Genomic DNA, 17,364 nt, shown 5'->3' with positions numbered 1-17,364 from the left:
GGTAAGGGCATTTATTTGTGTGATGAGCACAGATATTTGTTTCTGAGTCATGGATGTTTTCTATGTATACATAATAATATAATAATATAATAATATAAGCCTTTTATTCAGACAAATTGTTTTGTACAAATTACTTACATTTCTTTTACAGTTTATAAAATTTTAGTTTTACATTTAATATTCATACTTTGGTTTCAGACAACATCGGTTTGGTCTGTTTGCCGTTTGGCAAAGGCCTCTTCCATCCCTTTCCATTTTTCCCTATCTCTCGCCAATCTGGTCCAGAGTCTCCCCGCTGAACTTTACTATTTCATCTTCCCATCTCATTTTTGGTGGTCCTTGCTTTCTTTTTCGGCCTTTTAGGAACCACCATATGATTCTTTTGCTCCACTTTTCTTTGCTCCTGATCATATGTCCAGTCCACCTCCATTTTAATGTTTTAACTTTAATGGTCACATCTTCCACGCGTGTTTTTGATCTGATAAGCTTATTTCTTATCCTGTCTTTTAGTTTGACTCCAATCATGCTTCTTTCCATGGACCGTTGACAAACTTGTAGTTTATTTAAATTTCTTTTCGTTAGAGTCCACGTTTGGCATCCGTAAGTTAAGACCGGTAGAATGCATGTGTTGAACAATTTCCTCTTTGAAGCTAAACTGATTTCTTTGTTCTTCATTACTTCTCTCATAGACCAGTACCGTCTCCATGCATTTGTAGTTCTTCTAGCAACCTCTTTGTCCATCTGGTTCTCCATGGATATTGTTTGACCCAAGTATATGTATTCGTCTACATATTCAATTGTTTCTTGGTTTACTCTTATTGGTATCTTGATAGAGTTCGTCATTGTTTTAGTTTTTTCTGCATTCATTGTCAGTCCCATTTCCTCACTCTCATGAGTTAGTTCTTTGAGCATGCTTTGCAGGTGTTCGGCTCGTCTTGCTATCAACACTAGGTCGTCTGCGAAACGTAGATGTGTTAGAGTGGTACCATTTATTTTTAGTCCATATTTGGGATTGCTATCCCAATTGAGATTCCGAAATATTTCTTCGAGCACTGCGGAGAATATTTTTGGAGAAAGGGGATCCCCTTGTCGGACTCCTTTGTTTATTTTGATCTCTTCCCCCTTGCTTTCTAACTGTATTCTAGCAGTGCTGGCTTCGTATATTTTCCTTATTACTCTAATGTACTTCAGCATTACACCTTGCTCTTTCAGAGTTTCCCAAATTTTATTATGTATGAGCAAGTCGAAGGCTTTGCTGTAGTCAACATATGCTATGTAGAGTGGGATTCGAAATTCGTTGCACTTTTCTACTAGTTGCCGTACAGTAAAGATGTGATCCAAAACCGAAAAGTCGCGTCTAAACCCGGCCTGTTCCTCTGGTTGGTTTTCGTCGAGCACATTCGTTAGTCTATTTAGTATTATTTTAGCAAATATTTTATAGACATTTGACATCAAACTGATTGGTCTATAGTTGTTTATGTTATTAGGGTCACCTTTCTTGAATAACAATATAATGTTTGAGGTAGTCCATTGAGTAGGTATTATTTCTTTCGTGATTATTTCGTTGAAAAGCGACGTTAGTACTGGAATCGTACTTTCTTTGGTAGCAATGATAAGCTCATTAGTTATGCCATCTGGTCCGGGAGATTTCTCCTTTTTTGAGAGGTGGTGGCCCTTTCGACTTCGGTTTCTAATATAGGTGGTATTTCCTCTTCTTCGCCTTGTTCCAGGTTTACTCTATTCTGTCTGTCAGTCATTTCGTAAAGATCCCTGTAGAACGTTGTAGCTACTTTTAATATGTTTTGTCTCCTTGATTCGCAAACATCTGTGTGGTTGTTGTTTACTTTGGTAATCCAACTTTTTTTGTGGTCTAAGTCCTTCCATGCTTTTTTGATACCTCCATTTTTGCTAACATGTTCTTCTATAATACGTTCCCTGTACTTTTTTCTATCTTTTCTTAAATTTGCTTTTATTAGTTTACTTAGTGCCGCTATGTGGTTCCTTGTTTGTCTGCTCTTGTTAGTTTCCTTTATAAGATTTGCTCTTTTTTCTATTAATTTTCTTGTGTAATCTGTTATTTCTTCTGCTAATTTGTTACTTGTTTTTGTGAGATTATGTGTTGTTTGTTTTATTTTCCTTTCCCAAAGGTTGTATTTTTCTTGGATACTTAGATTTTTTGTTTCCAAGTTGAAGTTATTTAAGATATCCTTGCTTGCTTTATTAATCTGTTCGCACATGTTGCCAGATATCTTCAGTAGTTCTATAGTTGGATTTGGTCTTGTTTTCTTTTGTGGTTTCACTTTTAACTTAGCTCGTACCATCCTGTGATTTGTGTTAAAGTTGATGTTGCTCACAACGCCCGTATCGTCAAACTGTTTGGGCTGGTTAGTTAAGATGAAGTCGATTTCATTCTTGAAGCGTCCTCCTGGGGAAATCCAGGTCCATTTTCTCGATGCCCTCTTTTTGTACCTACTGTTTAATATAGTCAAGCCATGTTCAAAAGCGAAGTTGATAAGCTTTTGTCCGTTTCTGTTCCTTTTACCCTCTGTGTACTTGCCTAGAACATGTTCTTCACCATCTTTCCTTGAGCCTACTTTGGCGTTGAAATCACCTATGACCATGATGTGGTTATTTGAGTGTTTGTGTATTATGCTATTAAGTTTGTTGTAGAATTCGTTTATATCTTCTTTTTTTGATTTCTGAGTAGGCGAGTACACTTGGACTATTGTCCATTCCTTGGAATAGTCTGGAAGTTTTATATTAAGGACTGCTATTCTTTCTGAAACTCCGACTATCTCCCTTATATTACTCTTCAGATGCTTTTTAATCAGAAATCCGACTCCGTTCCGCCCTGGGGTTTCTCCTATATGGTACATTATGAAGTCTTCATGTTCTTCTATCGCCTCTCCTAGTCTTCTGATCTCGCTTAGTCCTAAGATGTCCCATTTGATGGCTCTTAGGGCCAAGGTAAGCTCTGTTAGTCTTTCAGTGGTTCGTAGTGTCAGAACGTTTAGAGTTGATATGAAAATGTTTGTAATATCTTTCTTTTTGTTTGTTTTTTGGGGTTTGGTTGGGGTTTGGGTTGGAAGGTTTTGGTCAACTTTGTCCTCCACGGTGACCAACCGGCTTGGAGGTGTAGTACAGTTACTTTTAATTTCTTTGCGTTTGTTTTTGTTGCCGATGCTGTCTGCGTTTCCCTATGCCATATCTTTTCTCCATGGTGATGACCTCGCCGTCTCCCTTTGGAGTGTGTCTCCCTTCTGTATTTTCGCAGGTCCTTGATTGCTAGTTGGTGTCCCATTGCTATCTTGCTGCGGGGACTGTGAGAGAGCCCTCTTCTTGCTATCATTCTTCTCTTTTACTACTAGTTTATTGTATCTTATATATGCTATATTCCCTTTTTTCTTTTCTTCGTCTAATTGTTCTTTAAGTTTTTTCCTTTCTTCTAATACCTCCTTGGGAAAATCTTCCGTAACATATACTTCGGGATTCTTTTGTTGTAGCATTTTCCTACTTTTCAGAATTTTAATTCTTTTCCATTGGGATGATAGACTGATCAGGATTGGGCTTTTGTTGGATTTACCTAATCTACGGCTAAACTGAATCTCGCTTCTTTCCAGAGTAATGCCCATGTCTCTATTCACAATTTCTATAACTTTTTCTTCCCTTTCCCAATTTTCTGCGGTAATGCCATGGAAAATGATATTTTTCAGTCTCTCCCTGTTTTCTATTTGCGAGATTTTATTTTCCAAGTGCTTGATTTTCTCCTCACTTTCTTCTTGTTTCTTTTGCATATCCATGAGCTCTTCATTTAGGGAATCTCTAAGCCTGTTATGAATAGTTTCAGTCTGCTGGTCCATCTCGTACCTCATTCTGACAAATATTTTTTCGAATGATGCTTCAGACAAATCCATTCTGTGCTAGTTTCCGAACGTACTCCTTGGCAAAATCGCTAGGATCTGATGAACAAATTATTTTTAGTGTGTGGCAACACTGTCTCTGTTGTGTCAATATTTTTTGAGACGGGTAGATATTGAATTTGCCAATCTTATGTCAATCACACTTTATTTAGCCTTAATTTTACTTCACCAGTTGTGTTCTCCAAGTAGATAACGTTTCCAGTGAATTTGCAGGTGGTTATCTTCCGTTCGGTGATTGTTTCAAACAAAATTATCACTTTTTACACTTATATGCCACTTAAAGTTGCGAGCAAGGTCTCACCCTGACAGTTGCTTTGACAGCAGATTCGGTTTTCTCTATCTATGTATACAAGTATTTATATATTATATTTATTGTTGTAAGAGTACCACAACACAAGCCTTCTTGAGCTTACCGTGAGACTCAGTCGATCTGTGTAAGAATGTTCTACATAATATTTATTTATTTATATATAATAATTATTAAACTCGTTGCTGTCCTTTTACCATTAATTTGGGACTGGCATAATATTTCATTGTTCTCCACTTCACATGCAGCAATTCCCTCACTCACCAAATAGCAAAATCCACACAGAGAAAACAGTATCGCAAGGATTTTTGGGTTAAAAAGGTGACCAGGGAGAGCAGGGTTAGGACGGATGTTATATGAAAAAGTAAAAATATTTGTGGTACAAATGACCTCAGAACACCTAAGTAAAATGCTGTGCATGGAAATTGCCTCGTGACACTGCTTGCCCTGTGTAGACCCTGCTAATGAAGACATTGCCCTAGCCAAAAAAAATGCCGCTTATTTCTGCTTTCTACAGATAGCTCATCCTACTTGCGTTATCCCGGCATTTGCGACGGCTCATGGGAGCCTGGGGTTCGCTTTGACAACTAATCCCAAAATTTGGCGTAGACACTAGTTTTACGAAAGCAACAGCCATCTGACCTTCCAACCCGAAGGGTAACTAGGCCTTATTAGAATTAATCCGGTTTCGTCACGATGTTTTCCTTCACCGAAAAGCGACTGGCACATATCAAATGACATTTCGCACATAAGTTCCGAAAAATTCATTGGTACGAGTCGGGTCCGAACCCGCGACCTCCGGATCGAAAGTCGCACGCTCTTACCGCTTTTTTCAGTAACTTTCATTAGTCTCTGTCTTGTCACAGTATAATAAAGAGTACTATCGTACAGTATGGCCATTCTCGCTCCCCGCTGAAAGTGAAGCCCACCCCCTCTCGGTTACCTTACAATTACCGCCTGTCAAAAACGCGAACTTACACGAGCTTAGAATGGTTTTTTTTTATGGGATAGGAGGCGAACGAGCAGACAGGTCGCCTGATGGTAAGCGATCACCGCCGCCCATGGACACCCGAAACACCAGAGGTGTTGGAGGTGCGTTGCCGGCCTAGGAACGCGCCTCTTTCATATATTTGATCGTCAGTGTCCGAGATGTGGTCTTGTTGTCTTGTCAGTTAGGCCCCTCAGCCAAAGCACTGTGCGAAGTGTTACCCTCGGCAAAGCGAATTTAATCACATGTCTGTTCTCAGGGAGGCGGAGGAGCTTAAGCAAAACATATTGAAATTCAAAAGTGAGACCTCCATGCTGCAAGAGCGTAACCTCTGGTCGCTGCAGCAACAGCTACAAAAGGTATTTCTCTCTTTCTTTAACACAGTTCTAGCCATCAGACGCCGGCATGCCGTGTTTTCGTCGCAAGTTAGTCATCAAGATAGTCATTGAAGCGAGACACAGCGATGGGACTTTTCATTCGCCCGTTACGGCTGCCGCTCACCGCTGTCGCGCTTAGACCAATGTCGTGGCAGGGCCGTTAGCCCTACAGGTGTACGCTTCATAATATGCTATTTGTCATGGTTCTTTGTGACATGACGTTTTTTCCCAGAATGTGCAAGTTGTAGAATGCGTGCACAGGAATCTAAATTTGGTAGATTTTTACAACCTTTTATTTTATTCAACTTGCCTTGTTAGTATGTTAGTTTGGGTCAAAACGTAGAAGCTTTTGACCCACTTCCCGGTTTCGGATTGAGCTGAAATTTTGCACACATATGTAAATAACGCGACAATGAAATATTGTGGTATCATGGAGCTGATCTGATGATGGAGCAGAAAGGTGGTCATAGGCACTCTGTTACGAAACGTCGTCTCCCCATCGAGTAAGGGGTTTTTAGAAACGTCTCGGAGAGCACTAGATGACTGTTGAAAGAAAGGTACAGTCGGCGATAAAAGCTTGTGCCAAAAATGATTTTTTTGCAAAATACTTATCATATTAGAAACCATGTTGTTCTCGTTTCTAGATCTACCAAAAAGTTCTGGTCCTAGACCTGGACTATGCCCTGGACAAGAAAGTCGAGCAAGACCTCTGGAATGTCGGCTTCAAGCAGCAGATTGAAGCTCTGCAGGCGATTTCCAAGGACAGAAAGGTAAGGCAGGTTTAAAACTGCTATAGCTTCATGTAGGATTTTTTTCAAATAGCCAGCAGAGAAGGGACACGTGGAAATTGATGGAGGAGGCCTTCACTTAATTAACAAAAAATAAAACCGCCTTCAAAAATAAGCGCGTTACAAAACACGGAGAAACTAAAAAGTAAAAAATAATAAACCTTTGAATTCAGATTTCTTATCGTATTGCAATAATCTAAACATCCAAATTATAAACAAATCAATTATTTCTGTAGTCGGTACCAGACCTGTTCGTCGCCTTGCTTTTTGCCTGTTTGCCCCACCCAACCATACACAGGCTGGTACCGACTCCAAAAATAATTGATTTGTTTATAATTTGGATGTTTAGATTATTGCAATACGATAAGAAATCTGAATTCAAAGGTTTATTATTTTTTACTTTTTAGTTTCTCCGTGTTTTGTAACGCGCTTATTTTTGAAGGCGGTTTTATTTTTTGTTAAAAAGTTTATTTATTTGTTGATTTTTAGTGGTTCCTATTGATATTATATGTATCAGTCCGAATATATGCACACTAGTGAAAGAATTATCCTTTAACTCCTAACCATTGAGGAGTTGACCTTCCATCATCAGCTCAGCCACATAAAATTATTACCATCAGGCGTAAATACTGGTGTACCTTTGAAAACTACACTAAGAACATTACATGTGCCTATAACATTTGAAGAGTTCCCTCGATTTCTCCAGGATCCCATCATCAGACCCCGACTTGGTGCCAATGGGACCATCTCGGGGTTATACCCGTACGATCAAAAAAAAAATTTTGAAAATCGGTCCACAATTCTCGGAGATATCGAGTAACATACATACAAAAAAATAAAAAAAAAAACATTCAGTCGAATTGAGAACCTCCTCCTTTTTTGAAGTCGGTTAAAAAGGATGTAATGCAATGCAAAATATTAAGTGAAATTAGAATAAAAGGCTTTTATGAATTTTTTGAAACATCACGTCTCACATCATACTGTGACAATGTGCAACTTCCAACTACCCACCCCGTTCCGAAATCATAACTCACGGTCGTCATTCGGGAAGGCTCGGCAGAATGCGATCTGCCTCCGAGCACGACACATCGCGCGTGTGCGTCCCGAACTGCTCAAAACCGAAACCTTGGAAGGGTGCCGTTTTACACCCACCAAGTCGCGAGTGGCTTCCGAGACCAAGCCCCGAAACACGAGTGAAGAAGTGCACTGTTACAAGGACTTGCTGTGAGTACCACCCCAATTCCTATCTCTCATCCTCAACACATTGTCACAATTGGTGGAGGTGCGAAACCCCGAATTAGGTCTAATATTTTTCTGTTTGGCATTATTTAGGGTTAATTAGTAATGAGATGTCCGATACGGAGGAAAAATATGAAAAAACCGTTACTCGGGTGTCGGACATGTTTAAATATTTTAAATCGTTGAATTTGGAAAATTTGAATCCGGCTCTGAATCAATTACAGGAAAAGATTGATTCTCAAAATAGTCAAATTTTAGAGTTAAAGGAACGAATTAATACGATTGAGACAGGAAGATCGCATACTTCATCGTCGAGCCAGGGCGGTACAAAGGTCGAGTCATGCGCGGCCGCGCCCGTGCCCGCGCCCGCGTCCGCTCCGGCCGCGGTAGGCGGACAAAATAGGGTAGATAAAAATAAGTTAAAAGTTTTGCAAAATATGCTCGCGGAGTTACCCGTTTGTGATGGCAAAGTGGCCAAACAGCTGATTAATAGTTATTTGTTTTACAAGGGGGCAAAGTAGTTGTTTAACCGCACGTGCCAATATTGATACCTGAGCAAGCGAAAGATTCCAATATTGAACCGCGAGCGTAGCGAGTGGTTCAAAAAGTGGAATCTTGAGCGTTGCGAGGGTATCAAGGCACGAAGGTTAAACAAACTTTGCCACCGAGTGAAACACAAAATTTTTCACCACACCAACACGAACAAAATACTGACTATAAAACATCAAACTAAGTCAAATCCATCAAATTATTCAATATTTATGATTCAAAATCATCATTTATAGGTAAAACCTAGCAGCCAGATTAAGACATCGAGTTAAAATTTGTATGAAATTACTTTGCCCCCTTGTGGATAAAATGCAATTTTGCTATCTGTTTTCGAATAGCAAAGAAAGCCTTTACCAGTTGGTGTGGTGAAAATTTATTGTCAGTATCGATAAAATTATTCAACTCGAGTTAGTTCCCCAGTCCGAGTATGTGACCTGGAAAATAAAATAAGCAATGAAAAGAACACAGATTATACAACGATATACAACGATATATTTATTTCCAATATAAATATAAATACAGGGTTTATCAGCAAATAGTACTATTTAGAATTAACGGTTTATTTTGAACACGCTAAAATATGTCAAACAAAGACTTTTACGATCGTTACATGTAGAAAATGATTAATAAGCACAGCAATTATAGCAATCATAGCAATGGGTACGTGACTTTATTATAATCGGAACATTTTAATCATTAGCAATTCTTGAATTGAAATAGATCACTCGAAGCTACTTTACCGCAAATCAATAGGCTAAGCTTAGAAAAGTGAAACTACTGGAAGATACAATTTCGACCACTCTCGTCGCTGCTCGATGGCAAAGTGATGGGCCGTGTCTTCATTGTCACGACCCCTTCTCGGTCCCGCTACAGTGGCGCCGCGTGGTGACAGACGTTGTGCACTACGTCACCAGTCTGATACGTCACCACGTTCAACAGCTTCTTGTTTGAGTTCGTAGTCCAAAGATGGCGCTGTCGCTCAACATGACACTGGAACTCTCGAGCGACAACATCCGGCCAGCCTGGAGCACGTGCTCGTCCCGAGCCACGTCCGGATCTTATGCAGGAGCTGAGGACAGAACACAAATGTCTTAGTGTTTTGTTTCACAAATACATAAATAAAGCAGCCTTTAAAAGATTAGTGCAAGTAAATAAACTGTTTTATTCGGGTGGAGTTTGTTATCCCATCGCCGGCCAACTCGCTCCCCATTGTGGTTTGAACTTGTAATGTTCAGATTACAAGTCGTGTATCACCACATACCCGATAAAAATAGAAAGTGACCTTCACTTCCGATCTTCTACAGTTTAAGTACATACACTACCATCTCTGTACGAGGCTACTGCATTAGATCATAAACAACCTTTGAGATATACTTAGGTTAAATTACTGACTATCTGTTTGAGTAAACTGAATGTATTGAAATCAAACAAATTTGGGCCAAACATTTAAATATTAAATTAACTCTTTTGCAAATTTTTAACAAAATCGATAGATGTTACCTTCGATATTGTTGACAACATCCGGGTCCTGTTCGGAGTCGGAATCTGCTGCAAAGCTGATCCACGGCTTCATGTTCTCAACACATGCAGTACCATCGTACCGTTTTGAAGTTCTTTCTGCTCCTCTCATGTCTGCAACCTTGTAGCGATCTTTGCCTAGAACCTCGGTTACTTGGAATGGCCCTTTATAAAGCGGTAATAACTTTGTACTTTGTCCATCGTTTGATTGGCTAGGAATTTTAAGCACCACCAAATCACCTACCGTATAATTTGGTGCTTTCTTACGTTTAGCATCAAACGCTTGTTTTTGTATTACGGCATTCTTTTTGATATTGGAATCGACTTGATTCCTTAGTGCCGTCACATCGACCAAGTTCTCAACATTATCATCATCAGTGATTCCGTCATTACTAGTTCGAATCCGATACCCGAAAAATACCTCACTTGGTACCGCAGCTATTGTTTTATTAATTGTACTATTAATTCCTTGTTGTATTTTTGTAATGTGTTGGTCCCATTTGTTATCATTCGTGTCCGCGCCTAAGCTACGTAAAGCGTCTAAAATGGTCCGATTATAACGCTCTACCTGCCCGTTAGAGCGTGGGACACCGGTAGCAATGATGTGAGCCCTAATTCCGGAGTTTTTACAAAATTCAGTAAATAGTTTTGATGTGAAAGCACTACCTGCGTCACAAATGACCCGTTTTGGTGGCCCAAACAATTTAAACAATTTACTCAATTCATTTATGACGATTTGACTTTTCGTGTTCTTGACAGCGGATATGAAAACAAATTTAGTAAAAGCGTCTACCATTACTAACAAGTGGCTATTTTGTTGCGTGGTTTTGACAAAGGGACCCAGGTGGTCTAAATGTAACGTATGAAACGGCCTGCAGTGTTTAGGTATAGGATAAAGCTCGCCGGGCTTTTTGCCGTGGACATGTTTGTTATAAATGCAATTAAGGCAATTTTTAATGTATTTTGTGACAGTTTTCTTTAACCGCGGAAACCAATACTTCGATCTTATTCTTTCAACAGTCTTGTCCACCGCAAAATGCCCGACATCATCGTGGTTTAGTCGAATAACCTGCCAGATACAGTTTTTCGGAACTACCCAACGTCTACCAAATTCTGTTCTGCGATAAACCTTATTACCGACCAACTCGTACTCATTAAACAATTGCCTATTCGCTTCGGCCTCACCTGACTGTAGGATTTCGCGAATTTTGCTGATATTTAAATCTAATAATTGGACTGATAAAAGCCAATCTCCCTCGGTTATTAACATGACTTCTTCAGTTTCCGTTGGTACGTCATCGTTTTTAATCGGGTTTCGGCTCAGAGCGTCGACGTGCTGCATTTGTGACCCAGCTCTGTGTTGTATTTCGAATGTAAATTCTTGAGTGTATAAAACCCATCTACTGATGCGTGGCACGATTTCTTGTTTTGTTAATGCATATCTCACAGCATTGCAGTCAGTAATTATTTTGAACTGTGTTCCCAGCAAGTAATGACGAAATTTTTGTAAACCTGTAACAATGGCTAGTAGCTCAAGCTCAAAAGAATGGTATTTCTTTTCGTCATTACTTGTCTGTCGGCTGTAAAAATGCACTGGTTTTTCGCCATGTTCTGTGGTTTGCATCAAAATACAACCAAGACCATCGCGACTCGCATCAGTATAAAGGTTGATTGGCAACTTTGGGTCAAAAATGCTTAGCGTGACGTTATCTACTAAAGCACCTTTCAATTTTTCTACTGCAGTGTCTTGCTCATCGCTCCATTGCCACACAGAGTCTTTCTTTAGTAGATTGCTTAAGGGCTTACAAAGTAAAGCGCAATCTTTAATAAACTTTCGAAAATAGTTTATGAGCCCAAGGAATTGTCTTAACTGGTGAACAGTTTTTGGAGTGGGAAACTCTTTTATGGCTTTTAATTTGCGATCACTAGGACGCACCCCGTCTTTTGAAACTAGATACCCCAGAAAAGTTACCTCTGCCTGGAAAAATTTACATTTCTCAATATTGATAGTTAGGCCATTCGATTCAAGTAATTGCAGCACATTATCTAAGCATGCAACATTTTCTTCCAGAGTCTCTGTGGCAATGAGCAAATCGTCCATATAGCAAATGACACGCCCAAAACGCAAATTACCTAAGATTGTATCCATCAATCGTTGGAAAACCGCTGGCCCGTTACAAACGCCGAACGGCATACGTACATATTCATAGTGCCCGTCACTCGTAACAAAGGCTAATTTATGGACCGATTCAGGTTTGACTGAGATTTGGTGATAACCGCTCTTCAAATCTAACGAGGTATAATATTTACAACCCCTAAGCCTATCAACGAGGTCTTCGATTAACGGCATTGGGTATTTTTCCTTGACCGTGATCTTGTTAAGTTGTCGGTAATCTACACATAATCGTTTGGCTCCTGACGACTTATTAACTAGTAGTGCAGGGCTTGCGTAAGGAGAATTACTGTTACGAATAATGCCACTTTCTAATAACTCATTACATATCTCGCGAGTAGTAGCTCTTTCAGATTCAGACATTCTATATGGTCGCTGACATACTGGTTTATCAGTTGTCAACTCAATATCAAGTTCAACACATGTGGTTTTACCCAAATCGGTCAAGTCATTGGATATGCATTTAGGATACTTCGAGAAAATGCCGTTCAAGATCGATTCGTGTTCCTTACTGTTACTATTATTGAGTACATTAGTGTTAATATTGAACACCTCCATTGACTGGACCGATTGAAATGTTAAATTATCTCCCAACCGAATGTACATAATCCTCTTATCTTCCGTGAAATTGCGACCTATTAGAATATCGCCACCTGACAACGTGTCAATTACATAAAACGTCGTAATCAACGCGATTGAATCGACCTTTAAATTAACCGCCACCGCATGAGTCACTTGAGCCGACAAATCATTCCTGAATCCGAAAAGATTGACAGGTGCGTTTAATCGAAATGTATGCAAGTTATTTTGCCTAACAAAATCTTCCGTTATCAGAGAACAAGCAGCGCCCATATCAAAGAAACCTTCGCATTCAAGTTCATCTAACATTATTTTTTTGAAAAATTTCTGCTTAGAATCATTAATCATTTTGACTTCCGCATCCTTTTCGACTTTCATGCTTGTTTTTGACTTGCAAGCTTTTTCTAAATGTCCCAATTTATTACATGACACGCATTTGACATTATCTTTAACAGTGCAAGTGATTCTTCTATGCCCCGGTTCACCGCAACGATAACAAGTGATACCGTTAGTTGCATTCCTGTTGCTACTTGACGTAGAAGTCTCATTTGCACTGGGCACTTTATTATCTATGGCAGTTGGATTTAAATTAGTATTAGTCGGTCGAAAAGGGTGTTTGGTAGTCGCACTATTTTTATTGGGCGCAGGTTTCTCGGGTTCTGTGTAGACTTTGCCGTGTAAGAATGAAGCGAGCTCGTCACAAAATTTGAAACTACCCGCTTCCGCCGAGTTAATAATGTTAACATCGCCTATCGAACCAACAATAATTGATATCACGTCGCGTTCTCTAAACCCTAAATGTAACCGGTCAATTTTGGCTTTTTGTTGAAAGTAAAATTCATATAACGACTGCTTCGGCAACGGTTTCGTTTCTATCAATTCCTTGAGAAGTACAAATGTATTCCGTTTAACTTGAAACGTGTCTGATAACATACCACTCCACTGTTTCCAAGTCCAAGATGTCCATTTACACTCATTCTTTTGAAAAGCATCTAACCAAATTTTACCGGTATTTTTCAATTTCTGTAGTGCTTGGTATGTTATCATACTGTTTGACCACCCAAACGTACGCGCATTAGCCTCAACCACATCTAACCAACTATCAACGTCATCGATTAACGGATCGAACTCTGGTATCACTGACGATAAAACAATGTTTTGACTCACGGTTGGCTGTGTCTCTCGGCTTCGTTTGTTCTTCTGCCGTCTACGCCGCTTCCTAGCGCGGTCGCTGTCGCTGCTTGACGAGCTGCTTGAGCTGCTGTAGCTCGTAGATGACGATTCGGAGCTAGTAGACCGATGGCGCGATTTCCTTTTCCCCGCTTTCCTCTTCCGAGCACGTGGCATGGTTGTGGGCGCAGAAGATACGCAATACTTCTGATAAAATAAAAAGAACACAGATTATACAACGATATACCTATTTATTTCCAATATAAATATAAATACAGGGTTTATCAGCAAGTAGTACTATTTAGAATTAACGGTTTATTTTGAACACGCTAAAATATGTCAAACAAAGACTTTTACGATCGTTACATGTAGAAAATGATTAATAAGCACAGCAATTATAGCAATCATAGCAATGGGTACGTGACTTTATTATAATCGGAACATTTTAATCATTAGCAATTCTTGAATTGAAATAGATCACTCGAAGCTACTTTACCGCAAATCAATAGGCTAAGCTTAGAAAAGTGAAACTACTGGAAGATACAATTTCGACCACTCTCGTCGCTGCTCGATGGCAAAGTGATGGGCCGTGTCTTCATTGTCACGACCCCTTCTCGGTCCCGCTACAGTGGCGCCGCGTGGTGACAGACGTTGTGCACTACGTCACCAGTCTGATACGTCACCACGTTCAACAGCTTCTTGTTTGAGTTCGTAGTCCAAAGAGATGGCGCTGTCGCTCAACATGACACTGGAACTCTCGAGCGACAACAGGTGGTTTAAATAAGAAGATTATTTACGACAGTTACCCAATGCCATCGATTGAATCTGTTTTCCAGTACTTAGGCGGGGCTAGGTATTTTTCAATAATCGACCTTAATAGCTCATTTATAGCTCATAAATAATCAATTACGTACTCGATTTTTTAAAACTATAAATGGCAAATAGTGCTAAGCATTAGTATGGGACTACATGACCCTGAACCATTGACATACTTATGTTTTATATAGGATATGTCTTATTAATATGATCATACATACATACGTGTTGACTTATATCTATTTCAGTTTATAATTATATCTATATAGTTAAACGGGAACGGGAACAAAAATATCTGAACACGAACATTCTTTTATGCTCATAATATTAGTTATTTTTCTTCGCGTAATCTTGTCGTATAAAAAAATATTTGGTTATGTCTAGAACCCGCTCCGAAGTGAGGGTGCCGCCATGCTGTCTTGGGTGTTGCAGGCAGCCGCAGGTTTTTACCTGTGTCTTCTGCACCAAATATGTACTGCTTTTAAACTGGACCTGCCCTTCAGGTAAGTAAATACATGTGAAACATATTAAAAATACGATTAAAAAATTGAGCGAGTCTTGTAGGCGGTTTTTTTTTAAAGTTTTGCCACTTTTTTGTAACATGGGTATTTTTTACGTGATTCATACTCAGAATGACGAGGTCTCTCGATCCTGATAGGAGAAAAAAAATGTCCCAAGATATACATATATTTTTCAAACCTTCCATTCCGTTACCGCCATACAAAATGTTTGAAAAAATGGTAATGGAATGGGAAAAAACCTTGAGACACTTTTTTTTCTCTATTAGGAATTTAGGATTGATAGAGCTCGCGATTCTGAGTGGAAACCACATAAAAATTTCCAAATCTAAAAAAAAGGTGAGGTGGACAATTTAGAAAAAAATGGCCCAGGCCTAGCACATGATTGCCGCGAGAGTATGTCGCCGTGAGATAGATCACACGTCTTCTAACTGTATTAATGATACAAAGACGGGTAGTCTATCTCGCGGCGACATACTCGCGGCAATCATGTGCTGTGTTAGGCCTACTGACTATATCACTAGGTCATTATCTTCCAACTGAGCTACTGAGATTTCTGTCGAGGACTGCGAATAGTTTAAAGGTTGACTGGTAGAGAATGCCATGTAGCATTAAGTTCGCCTTTTGTAAGATATAAAGTTTATTAAATAACAAAATTTACTGTAATTTGTTATTGTTGTTGATTGCATTGAGGAAATTGATTCTTTAGCAATTTGCGGTTCAAGTACATTTGGTGGACACATATTAGAGATGACGACTACATAAAAAAAATGGTATTCTGTTTAGTCCGTCAGTTAGATCGTCCAAAAATACTAAACACGTATTTTTCACTTTTTCTAATTAATAAAAAATATATAGACATAGAGCATCAAAGTTCCGGAGTGGGTTTGTGGGGTCAAGTAAAAATTGTACCTAGGCGTGACGTCACGCGAAACTTCAACGCACTGTACCGTCGTCATTTTTCGTTTTTTTGATAATCTAACTGACGGACTAACTAGTTTTTTTAGTGGTCTCGCCTATTATGCTAAAAGCTGTCAAATGTAAAGTGAATGAATAACTGCAAAAGAATCAATGTCTTCGACCGTAAACAGCAAGACTGGCCTTTCAAGTATTTAAATAACGATCGAATTGTTATTGTTAACTTATTTTCAATATGTCTACTATGATAACATCATATAACTCATATAAATACTGTCTGTTATAATCGTTATAAATTTCACAGTGTATTAGTTCGCTGCAAAGACATATGTAACTCCGTATAGACGGATAAAGTCTAAGAAAAAAACGTACCTCAAAGTCCTAGAGAAAAAGGTACGGTGGCCTAGATGGCGTTAGGCACTGGTCCCATCGCGAGCTAGTAAGCTATGAGCTATTGGCTATAAAAACGAACAAAAGATAAGCACTGCCGTGCGAATAAAAGAGACACGGCGATTTTGATAGCTCACCGCTGGGCGAGTAACTATAAACATCGCCGTGTCTTCTTTTGTTCGTTTTTATAGCCGATAGCTCATAGCTTACTAGCTCGCGGTGGGACCAGTGCCTTACACCTTTGGGGAACGCTCGGTTAGATGGCGCTAGTATTAATATTTGACATATTTACAAATTGTTTGACAAAGTAACTCTCTATAATACTCGATCCTCTTTAGTTCGCTGTAATTAATTTTTTTTATCAATAAATTAAATTAAAAAATTAAATACCATCTCTTTTTTGTCCCCAGACGTCGAGCCTCCCTCCTAGGCTGGGTGGAAGGCTGGAGCCCCGCCCCCGCCCCCGCGGGCCCTATTCTTCCTCCCCCCGCGGCCGCCCGCTACATATGCCAGCACTGTCTAGTGCATCTAGGCGACTTGGCCCGGTATCGGCAGCAACCTAGGGTCGCTTACACTTTTTACAGGTACGAATAATATTATTCCCTCTGTTTGTGCTTGTACAAACGTCCTTAACTCTCTTCCTTAGATTCTATTCTTAGATTCAGGTCGGCCTAAGGTAGCCTCCTTTAAGACCCTACAGAAGCAAAAATGCTATAATAGAAAGGAGCCCCCCTACAATAGGCCAGTTTCCTACTAGTCAAATCAGCTTCTTTTTAAGAACTGTCAAAACGATTTGCTAATATGGAAATACTATGAAATACTGAGGAGTGACGTCACGGTCAATTATTACTTTATATCTTTCTCTTTGACTTATTAAATAGAAATTATGTTTAAACATAACCACTGTCCATGTTTTTCTTCTAATTAAGTGGTGCTTTATTTCGTGCACGGCATAAAATATTTTATTTTAAGTATAGGAAACTAGTCTATTTGGGAATTTTAATTAAATATACTAGTGTTATTAAATACATTTATTGCAAAATAAATGTCCATTCAGAATAACTCAGCTAAAAGATATAGCGAATAACTCTTTAAAATCGAAGTTCCGCTCTCG

The 17,364-nt window shown here is 39.3% G+C and overlaps 1 protein-coding gene across 1 annotated transcript in view; it reads left to right on the top strand.

Moving 5' to 3' along the window:
- Positions 1-17,364, top strand: part of LOC125241479 (nonsense-mediated mRNA decay factor SMG7-like) — a 46,767-nt gene that overhangs the window by 2,124 nt on the left and 27,279 nt on the right. Inside the window, exons 2-5 of the mRNA XM_048149992.1 lie at positions 5,475-5,574; positions 6,237-6,362; positions 14,809-14,927; positions 16,661-16,834. Coding sequence (XP_048005949.1) covers positions 5,475-5,574; positions 6,237-6,362; positions 14,809-14,927; positions 16,661-16,834 — 519 coding nt within the window. The remainder of the gene's footprint in view (positions 1-5,474; positions 5,575-6,236; positions 6,363-14,808; positions 14,928-16,660; positions 16,835-17,364) is intronic.

The sequence above is a fragment of the Leguminivora glycinivorella genome, chromosome Z, assembly GCF_023078275.1.
Source record: "Leguminivora glycinivorella isolate SPB_JAAS2020 chromosome Z, LegGlyc_1.1, whole genome shotgun sequence".
Classification (NCBI taxonomy): Eukaryota; Metazoa; Arthropoda; class Insecta; order Lepidoptera; family Tortricidae; genus Leguminivora; species Leguminivora glycinivorella.
Note: the sequence above shows the minus strand (reverse complement) of the source record. Positions and strands in the feature narration are given on the sequence as shown.